Source organism: Ixodes scapularis, unplaced genomic scaffold (assembly GCF_016920785.2).
Source record: "Ixodes scapularis isolate PalLabHiFi unplaced genomic scaffold, ASM1692078v2 PGA_scaffold13__105_contigs__length_92229423, whole genome shotgun sequence".
In the NCBI taxonomy this organism is placed as follows: domain Eukaryota; kingdom Metazoa; phylum Arthropoda; class Arachnida; order Ixodida; family Ixodidae; genus Ixodes; species Ixodes scapularis.
The window spans coordinates 52,340,941-52,353,741 of record NW_024609839.1 but is presented as its reverse complement, the minus strand read 5'-3'; the positions used below and the strand labels follow the sequence as shown (position 1 = coordinate 52,353,741).

Below are 12,801 nucleotides of genomic sequence, written 5' to 3'. Positions count from 1 at the left end.
TATGCAGCTTCCAGATTCACGCGGTACGCTGTGAGTGTCAATATCTGCAACCAGTGGGGAGCTCTCGGTGGATAAAAAAACCTAGAACCACTGAACTGAAAAACCATTAACACTGCGACGGCATACTTTGACCATCACTTCTCCATGAAACACTATAATAACCTCAGACTAGCAGTCGCACTGCACCGAATAAATCATATTCTTTTTTTTTTGTCTACAGCGTGAGCCAGTGTCGCCATGCATTGGCGGGCCAATCTCACGCTGTTTGGGCAACTAACGTCAAATATGCTTTTGCTCACCGTCATATCGTTCTCACTATCCTATGGCAGCTATGAAGTGTTTTCAAAAACGTTTCTTTGGATTTGCTATTCGTTGTGTTCCGTAGACAGCAGTGATCAGGTCCCATTAGGTGCCCTGCCTCAAACGTTGATTTAACGCACTTTTTGTGTGTGTGTGTGTGTTTTTCTAGGGCACCATGACAGAACAGCAGACGACATAACAGCACGCGACAAAACAGCACGGTCAAAACAGCACGTGTCAAAACAGCACAGCGTCAAAACAGCACGGCGACAAAACAGCACGTGTCAAAATAGCACGCGACGAAACAGCACGACGTCAAAACAGCACAGCGTCAAAACATGACACTGACAATATAACTAGAGTTCGGCGTTTTCGGTTTGTATTATTTGAAATTCCGCGCACTTTTTTTCGGTTTTTATTCCAAACAAAAGTTTACGGTTTATTGCGGTGGATATTTGTAGACTCACAAACATCTCAGTTATATTAGGTTTATCGACGAAAACCAGCATACTAACGAAAATGCAATAATTAAAAGCGTTTGTGTAAAATGTATATTGAGTACCAGGTACTGGTCTTCTTATTTGTTGCCGTCTTTGGCAGCCGACGCGACCTGTTCTGTAAGACGCACTGGGGCCTTATCGTGATGTGACATTATCGTCGTGTGCTCGTATTTGTACACAGGACGAGCATGAGCTTCAGTACCACTTCGGTAGGAGAGGCAAATGTCAAAATGGAGAAATTAGCAAGCATTGTACTCGGTGCGCTTTCCCCCATTTTCACGACTGCGAGAGGTGATAAATTCGCGCCGACGGCAGAAATGACAATAAAACACTTATATTTATGCCCTCCTCTAGTAGACGGAAGCTAGGGGTGTTAAAAAATACGCGGCAATTACGGACGCTCTTGGTTTCTGTTTTTGATTTCACGATTAAACTCTCTTCTTTTAACGAAAAATTCGGTACAAATCCCTATCAGGTGAAAAATCCAGATTTCGTCCTGAAGACCCCTGCGTCCCCGGAGCTTTTGCTGAAAGTTGAACCGATCTCGCAGACAAGCTGAAAACTTCGAAAGGAAGTGGTCATGAGGTAATGAGTAGAGTTCCGTGTTTTCGGAGTTTAGTTTTCGTCAAGTTCCGAGTGTGTTTTTCTGAGAGTTTATTTTTTGCCGAAAATTCGGAGTTTATCGGAGTTTATTTTTATTTGATTCCGAATTCTCCAAAATTCGGAGCTCAATTTTGCAGTGTTTCGTATTAAAAATGAACAAATAATATCCAAAAGTAAACGTATGCTTGACAAAAAAGAAAAAAAAAACGCGATTGTAATAATTAATATTTTCTTCAGTTGGATTTGGCGTTGGTGCCATTACTACTGGCAATACTAATTTGTCCTAGAACAAAAGTGGCACACACGCGTTATTTCGATACATGTCGATACCTTAAAATCAATATCCTACTGCAGGTAGTTGCTGGGAAGCCTGTATTTATTCCATGCTGCTCCATCAACCTACCGCGCGGCAAATGAAAAAAGGAGTTTCAACTCCTTTTTTCATTTGCCGCGCGGTAGGTTGATGGAACAGCATGGAATAAATACAGGCTTTATTTCATTTCAACAGAAATGAAATAAAGGAGTTTCAACTGTCCTCTTCCCCACTTTATGTAATTTCTATAATATAGCTTTCACGGCTACATAAACACAACCTCTCCTTCCTCTCAGGCACAAATAGTATGACCCAAACCGGAAACATAAACAGTGACTTTTGTCTTGACCCGATAGTACAATGACCTGTTGTCCTGACCGAAATTTGAAAGCTATTTGTGGTGGCATTTTCCCAGGACCTTTTACTCTACGCGCTGTTTAAACCATTAATTGTAAAATATATGTGTGTATGTGTGTGTGTGTAAGGGGGGGGGGGATTGGCACATCTAAATTCAGAGTTTATCAGATAAATCCTAATAGACGAAACTTTTACCGGCGGGTAACACGAAACCCTAGTTATGAGTCACATTCTCTCCCCCCCCCCCCCCCCCCCCCCCGGGCCCCCCACACATACCCTAAACATAGCGTTTGAAGTTAAAAAATGCGCGTCTCAAATATTTCACTGTAAAGGAATTGAGGTTCTAGGCCATTTCGTCGAAAGCCAACTCGTCGACGGCCAATTTTTTGAATCTGTTCTTTTGAAAGCAAGTTCGGAGTGGGGAGCATACTCAATGCGCGCATGAGGGTTCCCTGGGCAGTACCGAAGCCCCCGCTGGTGCGTATTCTGGCTAGTTTGTAGCGTGAGCTACACTGGCCGAGGTTAAGCAGTTTCGCGTGGCTCGCATAATGATCCGTGCTCCGTGCTGCGCGTGCGCGAGGAGCAGTGACGTCACATGGCGCACAGCTGGCGCGCCGGAGACGCCGCGCCCGCCTCGCCGGTCTGCGCATTCCAGAGGAATGACGTCATAGCCGCGGCACACGCACTGGCGCCACCGCGTGCCCAGCTGTGCGCCTCCGTTGCGCAGTAGCCAAGTTTGACGCTGCGCCAGAGCCGCTTGATAGCGCCTCTCATTTTGTGCGCATAAGCTCACGCTACGTATATCCTGGCCTAGCCGTGCTAAGCCAGCGCAATTTTTTCGAGCAGTTTTGCTCATTTTGACGTGCAGGTTCGCTGGTGATATCGTCTACGTTAAATAATTCAATCGCACGGCAGTGTGCTGTCGTTAGTTGTTAAAAGAAAAAAACAGAAAGCGTGTGCGGCAACGGTGTCTTCAGCCCATGCTGCAGTGTAAGGCCACAGTATTGAGGCTGCGGCATGTTACTGCTTCACCGGTTTCCACTCCATAAAGGCCTTCGTCGGAAAAATCTGTGTATTTAACTCAAAACGTACAACTTTTCGCCTGCGAGCTCCAGCCGCGTGTTTCGAGGAGATTTTATTCACGTCGATTGAACCCCGCAGAATCGGTGCCCATGGTGCGCCTTGAATAAGCTCCACATTAAAGTCACCTTATCTTACCGTTTCTATCAATGCATCTGTAATCAACGCATCTCCCGATCTTTTTTTTTTTTTTTTTTTGGGGGGGGGGGGGGGGGAGGGGGAGACGTTTTACGCTTAGGTGGTAGTTACGAAACGAGGATTACTACGGAACCTCAACGGACCGCCACAAACCAGGCAGTTCATAACGAACTTATGGATATCTTTTTCCCAATAATTTTTCCTCTTTCCCTGATACTTCAAAAAAACCAGACAACGCAACCAACATCGGCGCGAAGGTACCCCCTCTAACTACCCAATCTCTTCAGAGATTAGCCTAGTTAAGTAGTAGTAACTACTGATAACTTTATTTGTTTTTTTGCAATCACACAGCAGCAGCACTCAGGACACTGACTTGAGTGCGATCACGTCGCCGCCAGCGTACTTTTTTTTTTTTTATTCTTTCTCCAGTAGCTGTTAAATAATGCCATGCAATGTTTAACCCTTTTTCTTTACGTTCTGTTTTGTTTTCATAAAACGCTACCTATTACAGCCTTTTTACATGCGTGCTGTTTTGTTGTGTGCTGTTCTGTCGCGTTCCCTTTTTCTAGAACGCATGTTGCTCTGCCAATTAATTTTCACACTTCATTTTATCGTAAGGAAACGATGAGCAGATGGGGTCACTCGCAAGGCGCTGATACCTCAACGTTACGACCCTTGTCTACTTCTTGAGCGCACGTTACCACCAGCTAAGACAACCCATCGCAGTGAATGAGCCGCGACCTTGCAAAAGTTTATAGCCTGCGCGTCTGTGTTCCACGTCGTCTTCATGCGTTTACCGACAGCGGCTCAGCCCATCACGCACAAAAAAGCACATTGCCTGTGCGCGATTGGTTAAGCCGGCCATCGCAAACGCGCAAATGCGAGGAGCGTCGTGACGTTGCACTTTTGTCACTGCTCCATTGGCTCCGCCGCGCCGTAGCGTCGGCTGCGGTCCAACTCACTTTACAGTTTTAGGGAACCGTTTTTACACATCCGATGCTCTACGATGGGTCCTCCGGTACGCACTGCGCATGTGCAAGTCTTATGCGGTAGGCAAATGCGCAGTTCGTATACCGTATGGCCCATCGTACGGTATATCGGATGTGCGAACACGGTTCCCTAAAACTCCCTATTGTGAAACGGAAAATAGGGTGGAAAGAGGGGGGTGTTAGCCCACTGTCCCAACCAGGACCAACTTGAATAGGGGGGAGACCTGTCTATCGCGCGCCCCTCCTATGGGAGAGCTACTGGAGCTCTAGTTGGCGTTGCGGCTACGAGGCGGCGCGCAAAGCCCTCCCATCGATTTGAACTGGAAAGGCTGCGCGATTCACGGTGCGATACTGAAACCGGTGATTTTGTGCAGCTTATGTGCGCAAATATGTCATTTTATTGAATTCACAGAGTAATAATTTAAAAAAAAAATATATATATATAGCTTTTTTCACTAATTACAAAACAAATTTTATGCGTGCTTTTTTATAGAAGTCCTACAGCTTCAACACAATTCGGGAAGTCGGTTTTTCCTCTTATGACCTACTTTGCCTGGTGCTCCTCCATCATGTTTGATGCAATGATCGTCAGAAAAGGCCTCGTAAACTTCCTGACGACGACTGCAGCCAGGGCCGGTTCTGTGATCTTGTCAGTCGTTGACTCCACAGGCAAATAGCAGGTTGCTCGCAATTGCCGGCAGAACCCTTTTAGTAAACGTCAGCAGTGGCTTCCTCAGTGCAAATAACCACGTCTGGGCAGAATTGGCTGCGCTCTCAAACGTAATCAGAAAGTTGACGAAGCGGGGGCTGGGGTTGCGCGGTACCCCACGGTCCAGGTTGTATGCTATCGTAACGGTTGTCCTGTTGTGTAGAGGGGACTTGAGCTGGTGCAAGCACCTGTCGCTGGCAATGTTGTCTTCAGCCGCTCTCACGAGGAAACCTCCGATGTGTGCCTCCGCGCTGGTTTGCAGTCCTGGAGCTGGAAAACCTACCAAAAATTTTGTTTTGCGTTTTTTACTAGTTTTAATTTGTTATAAACAATAAAATGGTTCCTTATCTGGGAACGTTTTAAGTTGTTTTAAGAAGGGTTGCAAAATATTCTTCATATTTCGTGGCGGAGCAGCAGGCTGCAGTCCTGGCTTTTGCAGCAGTGCACCGATATCGAACTGTGCCGCTCCTTTGTGGAATGCCCGTAAAAACCTACAAGGATAATAAATGATGATGAAAAGAATTTTGTGCAGAAAGGAGAGGGCGCCTTAGGCATCCGTTCAGCCCCACCGCAGAGAAGGGCGACTCTTCTCTGTGTGAAAAGAACTTGGACGTTAAAACGTACTTGACTCCTTGGTCCAACAGATTGCGTGTGCACAATGCAGTAGACAACGTTCTGATTGCTAAGGCCTCGCGCGTCTCGGACGTTAGAAATACGCTGAACGACGGTGCCGTTCTCTTCCAGTTGTCCACGCACTCGAAGAATCTGTTTTCAAGCGAAAATATCAAGGGGTCCATCGACTCCACCTCGGCCCCTCTGAGGCAGTATTCCTTTCGTTCACCGGGCTCGCCGTCCGTAGCAAATAAAAATCTTGTGTCGCCATGTATAACTGTTACAATTATCCTAAAAAATGAATTGCACGCAAAAAATAAAAAATAAAAAAATAGCATTTTTTTTTTTTTTTTTTTTTTTTTTTTTTGCGATGGTGGTGCGGGCGTCGCCGGGTGTTTTCAAGTCAGCTTTGAATTGCACTGTTTGTCGATCGGATAAATCTCGAACACGGAACATCGTTGGCACCGCTCTGGGTTTTTTCTTTTTTTTTTTTTTTTTCAAATTTACATTCTCCTCATCGTCATCTGCTGTAAAATTTTGAGAGCAAAGGACAGTGCCCCCGCTATCACTTGGGCGCCATTGGGAGTTCTTTTCGCATTTAAAAGAAAAGAACGAAAAAAAACAAAAACATTGAAACATGTCCTGAATGCCTTTTTTTTCTTCTAATACAATATGACGCTATTATTTTTATTTTTCCAAATGACTGAGATGAAAAAAAAAGTCGAGACTTACCCGCTCTTGAGATTCTTTTAATCCATTCTGCGGATACTTGGTGATGGAAATTTGTGAAATAGAAATCATTCGCCCTTTTTGTTGTGCGAGGTACACAGCGGCACGCAACAGTGCACCAATTACCCGCAGTTCGAGTCGACACTTAAATTTTCGTATCGTAACACACAGATTCCAGAGGCGCAGCCACCTCGCTTCGGTGTTTCCCAAGGCGTCCCGGACTGGATCCGGGAGGAAAGGTAGGGGGGCTCCAAGCGCCACCACGAGCGTTCGTGAGGAATGCGCGTACTACTGAGCCGGCGCTGAGCCTCCGTTCAGTAGACAGGTCTCCCCCTTATTTAAGTTGGTCCTGGTCCCAACACTCACCTACCTGCCTTCCGCGAGCGAAAGGAAAAATATAGTACACGACTCGGTCGCTCGTCCTGCAGGACCGGGCTGCCGTTCGCTACCGGCAGGGCAACAAGGGACGCGCCGGCGAGTCCCGCCACAACGGCCCGACCTCCTCGCTGCTGCTCACGGTCCCGACGGTGTCGGGCTCGACGGGAGGACCCCGACTGTCGACGGACATGAGCTCCATTTCGGAGGACGTCTTCAGCTCCCGCAGGATGAGCACGGAGAACACCAGCGCCGACATGGAACGGTGTCCTACAGCCACCCTCATCAAGGTATACACGTGCGACGGTTTCTAAGAGGCGGTGGAGCGTACCTGTTTCTAATCGATCGCGACTAATCCAAACTACCCTAGACCAAACTAACCTTAGCCAACCGAAACTGGCCTAACCTGATTTTATTTAACCTAACCCAACCCCAACCCCAACCCCGATAACGCAACCGAAAACCCAACCCAACCCAACCCAACCCTACAAAGCCTTGGAAAACCTATAGCCCGACGTAATTGAAGCCGTCATACATTGACCAATACTATAATAACATAATTTCAGACCCTAGGATGATAGGGCCTGAAATTTCTGCTGCCCCGTAAGCGAAGTATAGCCAAAGCAAACCCTACTCAGCCCGAAGCGCGTTACTGCCTTGCTGTTAAAGAGCGATATTCCGTTTGTAACCAGCATGACTGGACCGATTGGTCATGCATATTTTGGTGTATAAGTCAAAGTTCACTGGACGCCACCTGTTACAGACCAACTTTTCAATTTCATAATCGATGAACAAAACTTGCTCAATATGCAAACATCAATTGAGAAAATATAAGAATGTTTTGTTCGCCAATCCATATAAAATGTTGCACTTAGTACACATCACCAACACATTGTTGTCTCAGCTTGCATATGGACGTTCTATTTAGGTGGCAGTGTTCATCATATACCGCTCTAATTTCGGGTATAGCAATCCAGCAACACCATCAAATTACGGCAATATTTTATTCTATATTAACTTAACCATGCACGCTGATGAGCTTTTGAGTTTTTGTTTTCATGCTTTCGCGCTGTTCAAGGTACTTGCACCGAGTTCAGGCGTAATGGGTTTGGCTTTGCTCGTAAAATGGTGTATCTTAAGGGGCAAAAATGTGTTACGAATATTTTAGGTAAGTAAAAGTTACAAACTTTTAGTCATTAAAATGCAAAAAGCACAGTCGTATGATTCGTTTGTATTAAAACTCGCGTATAAAAAGGCACTTTTCAAAGCAACGCGCTCGCACCGATGTCTTTGTCAGCACTGCAGATATTTGTGAGACGAGCTGCATAAGCGATCACACGGTCTGTGCCTTCCTGTATTTGCACCACCACCGCGCCAAGTCCCGTATTACTGGCGTTCATGTGGACTTCAGCCTCAGCATACTGGTCGAAACGAAAGGGCCGAGAATCGGAGGTGTCTGAAGTCTGTTTCAGCTCATCGGATGCGCGCTGTTGCTGTTCTGCCCAGTGAAACCTAAAGGTGCCCCTTGTCAGGTCGGTGAGCGGTGCAGAGATCTTCGCGAAATCTCGGACGAAACGCCTGTAATAGGCGCACAGTCCGAAAAATCTCCTCAACGCATTCTTGTCCCGCGGCGGTGAAATTTCAGCCATTGCGCGTGTCTTCTCAGGCTCAGGACGAACACCGTTGTTGTTTGCGACGTGACCTATGAAGTTCAGTTTGCCGTAAGCAAACCGACATTTTGAAGGCTTGAGCGTCAATCTCGCTGTCTTGATGGCTTGGAAAACGGCGGGGAGTCGTCGCGGGTGCTCGTCGCAGTCGCAGTCGAGGGGGACGAGACAACTTTGCCATTTCAAACTGGTCAGCACAGTTTCCATGAAACGCTGGAAAGTGGCTGGTGCCGTACAAAGTCCGGAATGCACCACATTAAACTCGTACGGTCCATTCGACGTCACGAAGGCCGTCTTCTCATGGTCCCGCTCGTCGACTTTGATCTGCCAGTAGCCACTCCCGAGGTCCGTCGATGAGAAATAACGGGCGTGGCGAAGTCGATCCCTCGTGTCGTCGATGCGTAGAAGCGGATAGACGTCTTTCTTCGTCACAGAATTCAGCCTCCGATAGTGCACGCAGAATCTCAACGCTCCGTCCTCCTTCTTCACCAGCAATACGGTAGAGGACCAGGGACTGTTTGAAGGCTGGATGATTTCGTTCTCGAGCATCTCTTGAACTTGTTCACGAAAGACCTCCCGTTCTTTCATGGAGACACGGTACGGCGACTGGTGGACAGGGAGGGCGTGTTCATTCGTAACGATATGATGCTTGGATATCGTCGTTTGGTGACGTTGCGAAACATTCGCTGTACTTGGCGCGAAGATCAGTAAGCTGTCGTCGTTCTGGGCCTGTGAGGGCCGAGTCGATGTGAAGCTCCGAAGGCGGCCTCCTCTTGTGCAGCGATGAAGAGTCGTCTGAGGGGGAAGCGATTGCGGCTGAGTCTGGAACTTTCGATGTGGCCCACAGCTGTGTCTTTTGTCAGGTGCTGTAAATCTTTTCGGAAGTTCGTCACAAGAGCCATGGCACGCCCGTCCTTGAGCTTCGTTACGCCGCTGGCAATGCCCATTCCGCTTCCCAGGAACAGTTGAACGTTTCCTTCTAACATAGCTTCACCGGACATGACTGTTGCGATCGCGACCGGCACGAAGACACTTGACAGCGGCGGCAGGTTCACATGGTCGGCAAGGACATCTCATCGCGATCTTCCGCCGTAGGGATAGGTTCCGCAGCGTCAAACTGTTCACTCCAAGGTCGAGGACGGCGCCGTATTTACAGAGAAAATCCATTCCAAGTGTAACGTCTTTCGAACAGGCTTTGAGGACAACGAATTTCAATGGGCAAGTCTGCCCGTGGATGTTCACGGAATGGTCATACACTCTTTCCCCCATAGCAAGATGGTCACACACTCTCTCCACCTCAACGTGATGGCCAAGCCGATCTACCTCTCCTCCACGCGACCGAAATGTCGAGAGAAAAAAAGTGGAAAGGAGGTGACGACCGACTAAATCGCGTCTCGCGCCGTCATTATTGCTGCAAATTTTTTTTCTCGTTAGTAATTATTTTTTAACACGTGTGTCCCAACCAGACTGTTAAAAAAAAAAAGTTTTTTTTTTTCTTTTCAGTGGCCCCTTAAAAGAGTCTCCTCGATGCTCTGTCTGAGAAGGGAAAGTATCCTGCGTGACACTCTTAGCGCAAACAAGCAATTGCTTTCATTTTTTTTTTTTTTTACTTTTAGAATGAACAAATTTGCTTCAAAACTACCATAGTCACTGACAGGACTCAAACGACTGAGAGATGTCTCTAGCTTGAGCTTTCGACATTCTATAATGTCGTCTTCGTGAGACTCGAGCGTGCGCGCGCAGCCGAAGTGTCGGCAAATGCCAGCAAAAGCATCCTGGAGGCCAGGCGTTCAAAGAGACGCCCCGGTGTTCTCACTCAGTCAGTGACTAAAGCGTCATAACGAGAGCTCGTTTGGGGAGACTATATCCTAAGCGGCGAAGTTTTATGCCTGCCACTACCCTTTCGATGATAAATGCGTAAAAAAGCCGGCGTCGCGTTCGCAATAACCGTGTCGCGCATTGTACGTGCAATACTGGATGTGTAGAAAAAAGAAAAGCTATTACGTAGTTTTGAGTTGCGATTAGGTTACGCCGTAACAAACTATGATAACGGCTATTTGCAAGAGATGTGGCGATGCCCAATCCTTTCCTCTTGCTGCACACATCTTTTGGGATGGACTTCATTTAATAGGTCGATGCCAGACTTTTACGTAATGAGTTGCTGGTTCCTATAGTTACTTTTTTCGGTGACGAAAAAACGACATAGTTTTTAACAGAAGGAACGAGTAACGTATTTTCGTTATTTTCCATAAAGCAACGAGGAATATTATTTGGCTATTTCTGAAGAGGAACGTGCACAACACAAGCAATCAAACTATAGTTCTTGCACCAGCTCGCGCCTGTCTTTAGTATGACGAGATACGCAGAAGGTATATTGATATAGCCACAAGTATTCCTAATATAGCACTTTACAAGCAAGTAATTAGTAACGACCACGACAAACACTAAAAGCTGCTGCTGCTTTATAAAAAAAAATTAAAAAATAGCGCTTTACTTTTAAGCTGAAGTTACGCGATCCTTTGGAATAGCAGTAATGAGTAATTTACGCAGTTACCTTTTGAATTAGTAATGAGAAAACCTTTTTAGTTACTTCATTTCCATAAAGTCTGGTTGGTTCCTGCCAACTTCTCGTTTTCTTTTTGCAGATCACAACTCCACCCTGAATGGCAAGCAGCCCCATGTTGCCCGACCCTGCGAACCATATGCGCAGTAAGTAGCGCCTTCTCATTGGAATGGTTCCCTCCCATTACTGACCTTGTAGGGCATTGGGAAGGGGATTATGACAAGTTCGGATAGGTGCTGGTTGATTTTGCAAGTGTAATTACTCGTTCATTTTTTTTAGTTGCCAGGAAACTTAAGCTTACGCTTAAGTTTGCTCGTTTAAACATTCTACTGGATTGTATGCAGGCAGATTTTGGTAAATGCATACGATGGATCAGATTAAGATATGTATGCTTGCTCAGCAGTTAAACGAGACCTGCAGGAATTCTTGGGGAACCTGAATGTTTGACTGTTTAAGTTGTAACTATATTTACAGGTGCCGCAAAATTTTTCGAAACAATTCAATCTTTAAAAAGTTTACATTTAAGAAATTAAACAATTTTTGTACTTTTTACGCTAAGAAATTCGATTACTTTTGACGTTCGAATTTATCAGGATATAAACTTCGGCAATTTTTGGCTTTCGATATTATCACACTAGACATGCAACAATTTTCAAACTTTAAGTCTGCGAAAGTTCGAAAGTTCAAAACGAAAGTTCAAAGGCCCTATCTGCCAGCGAAAATAGTTTCCATGTAAGTCCAATGGCTCAGTAACATAAAAAAACTTCATAGGGTATATGCATCTTTGTGAAAACGCCGTGTCATGCGCTAGAAATGCATTCACATTGCATGTTCTGACTGTGCATACATAGGTTTGACACAAACAAATGTCCAGTAATATGAAGCTCTAATGATAATACCAATACATAATTTTGCTCACAAATTTCAATATTCAGATATTTCATGTCATTTGCTCTATGGAAGATTAGGCTGCAGTTAAGCCAATCTGCTCGAAGTGGCGTGTTATCTGTTATGTCTGCGGTGCAAGGAGTGGCCAGACGAAGGAAGGACTGCGAAACAGCTTTATTTCCGCAGAGGCCGGCAGCGATCTGGCTGCGCGTATGACGGTGCTCTTCTTATAGAGCGCCCGGTGACGTCAGTACTACGCGTACTGCTGATAGCAACGGCAGCGGCCTCTAGCACTTTCTCCACCGCAATTTGGAACGTCATGAGGCTTCATAGCGATCGGGGGGTCTTCTCTGGCGTTGTGGGTATCGCCGAGGCGCAGCGTTAGTGGGGGTGACGGGCAACGTTTGTCTTGCGGAGACAGTAGACGGAGGTGGTACGTCGGCTTCAGACGCAGGATAGATGGTGTCGGTATCGTCCTCCCCCACAAGGGACGGCGCTGTCACTGCAGTAGACGCTGAGCGCAGGTGGTCCTTGTGTCGCCTCCAAGTACGGAGTCCATCCGGTGTCCGCACCTTGACCACGTAGGACACTGGTCCCGTCCGCTGCAGTACTGTTGCGTGGAACCATGTGGGGCCGCTCCTGAAATTACGCACGAACACTTCATCGTTCACTTCGAACACACTGTTAGCACCCCTGCGCCGTGAAGTCTGTTCAAACTGACGTGCTCGGATAGTACGATCCAGAGCCGGCTTCAGTGCATCCAACCGTGTTCGTGGCCGACGACCCAAAAAAAAGAAAAGATGGGGTTTCTTGAGTCGTCGCATGCGGAGTGTTGCGATATGTCATTAAGAACTTTGACAAGGTTTCCTCCATACTTTCAGTTGCAGGGCCTTTTCGTAGTGCGTTCTTTAGGGTTTGCACAAATCTCTCTGCGAGTCCATTGCTGCTGGGGTGATATGCAGAAGTGAGAACCTGTCG

The 12,801-nt window shown here is 46.6% G+C and overlaps 1 protein-coding gene across 1 annotated transcript in view; it reads left to right on the top strand.

The window, feature by feature from the left end:
* LOC115327112 overlaps window positions 1-12,801 on the top strand; it is a 50,497-nt gene that overhangs the window by 31,510 nt on the left and 6,186 nt on the right. The window contains exons 7-8 of the mRNA XM_042289634.1: window positions 6,759-6,995; window positions 11,018-11,081. Coding sequence (XP_042145568.1) covers window positions 6,759-6,995; window positions 11,018-11,035 — 255 coding nt within the window. The 3' untranslated portion in view covers window positions 11,036-11,081. The remainder of the gene's footprint in view (window positions 1-6,758; window positions 6,996-11,017; window positions 11,082-12,801) is intronic.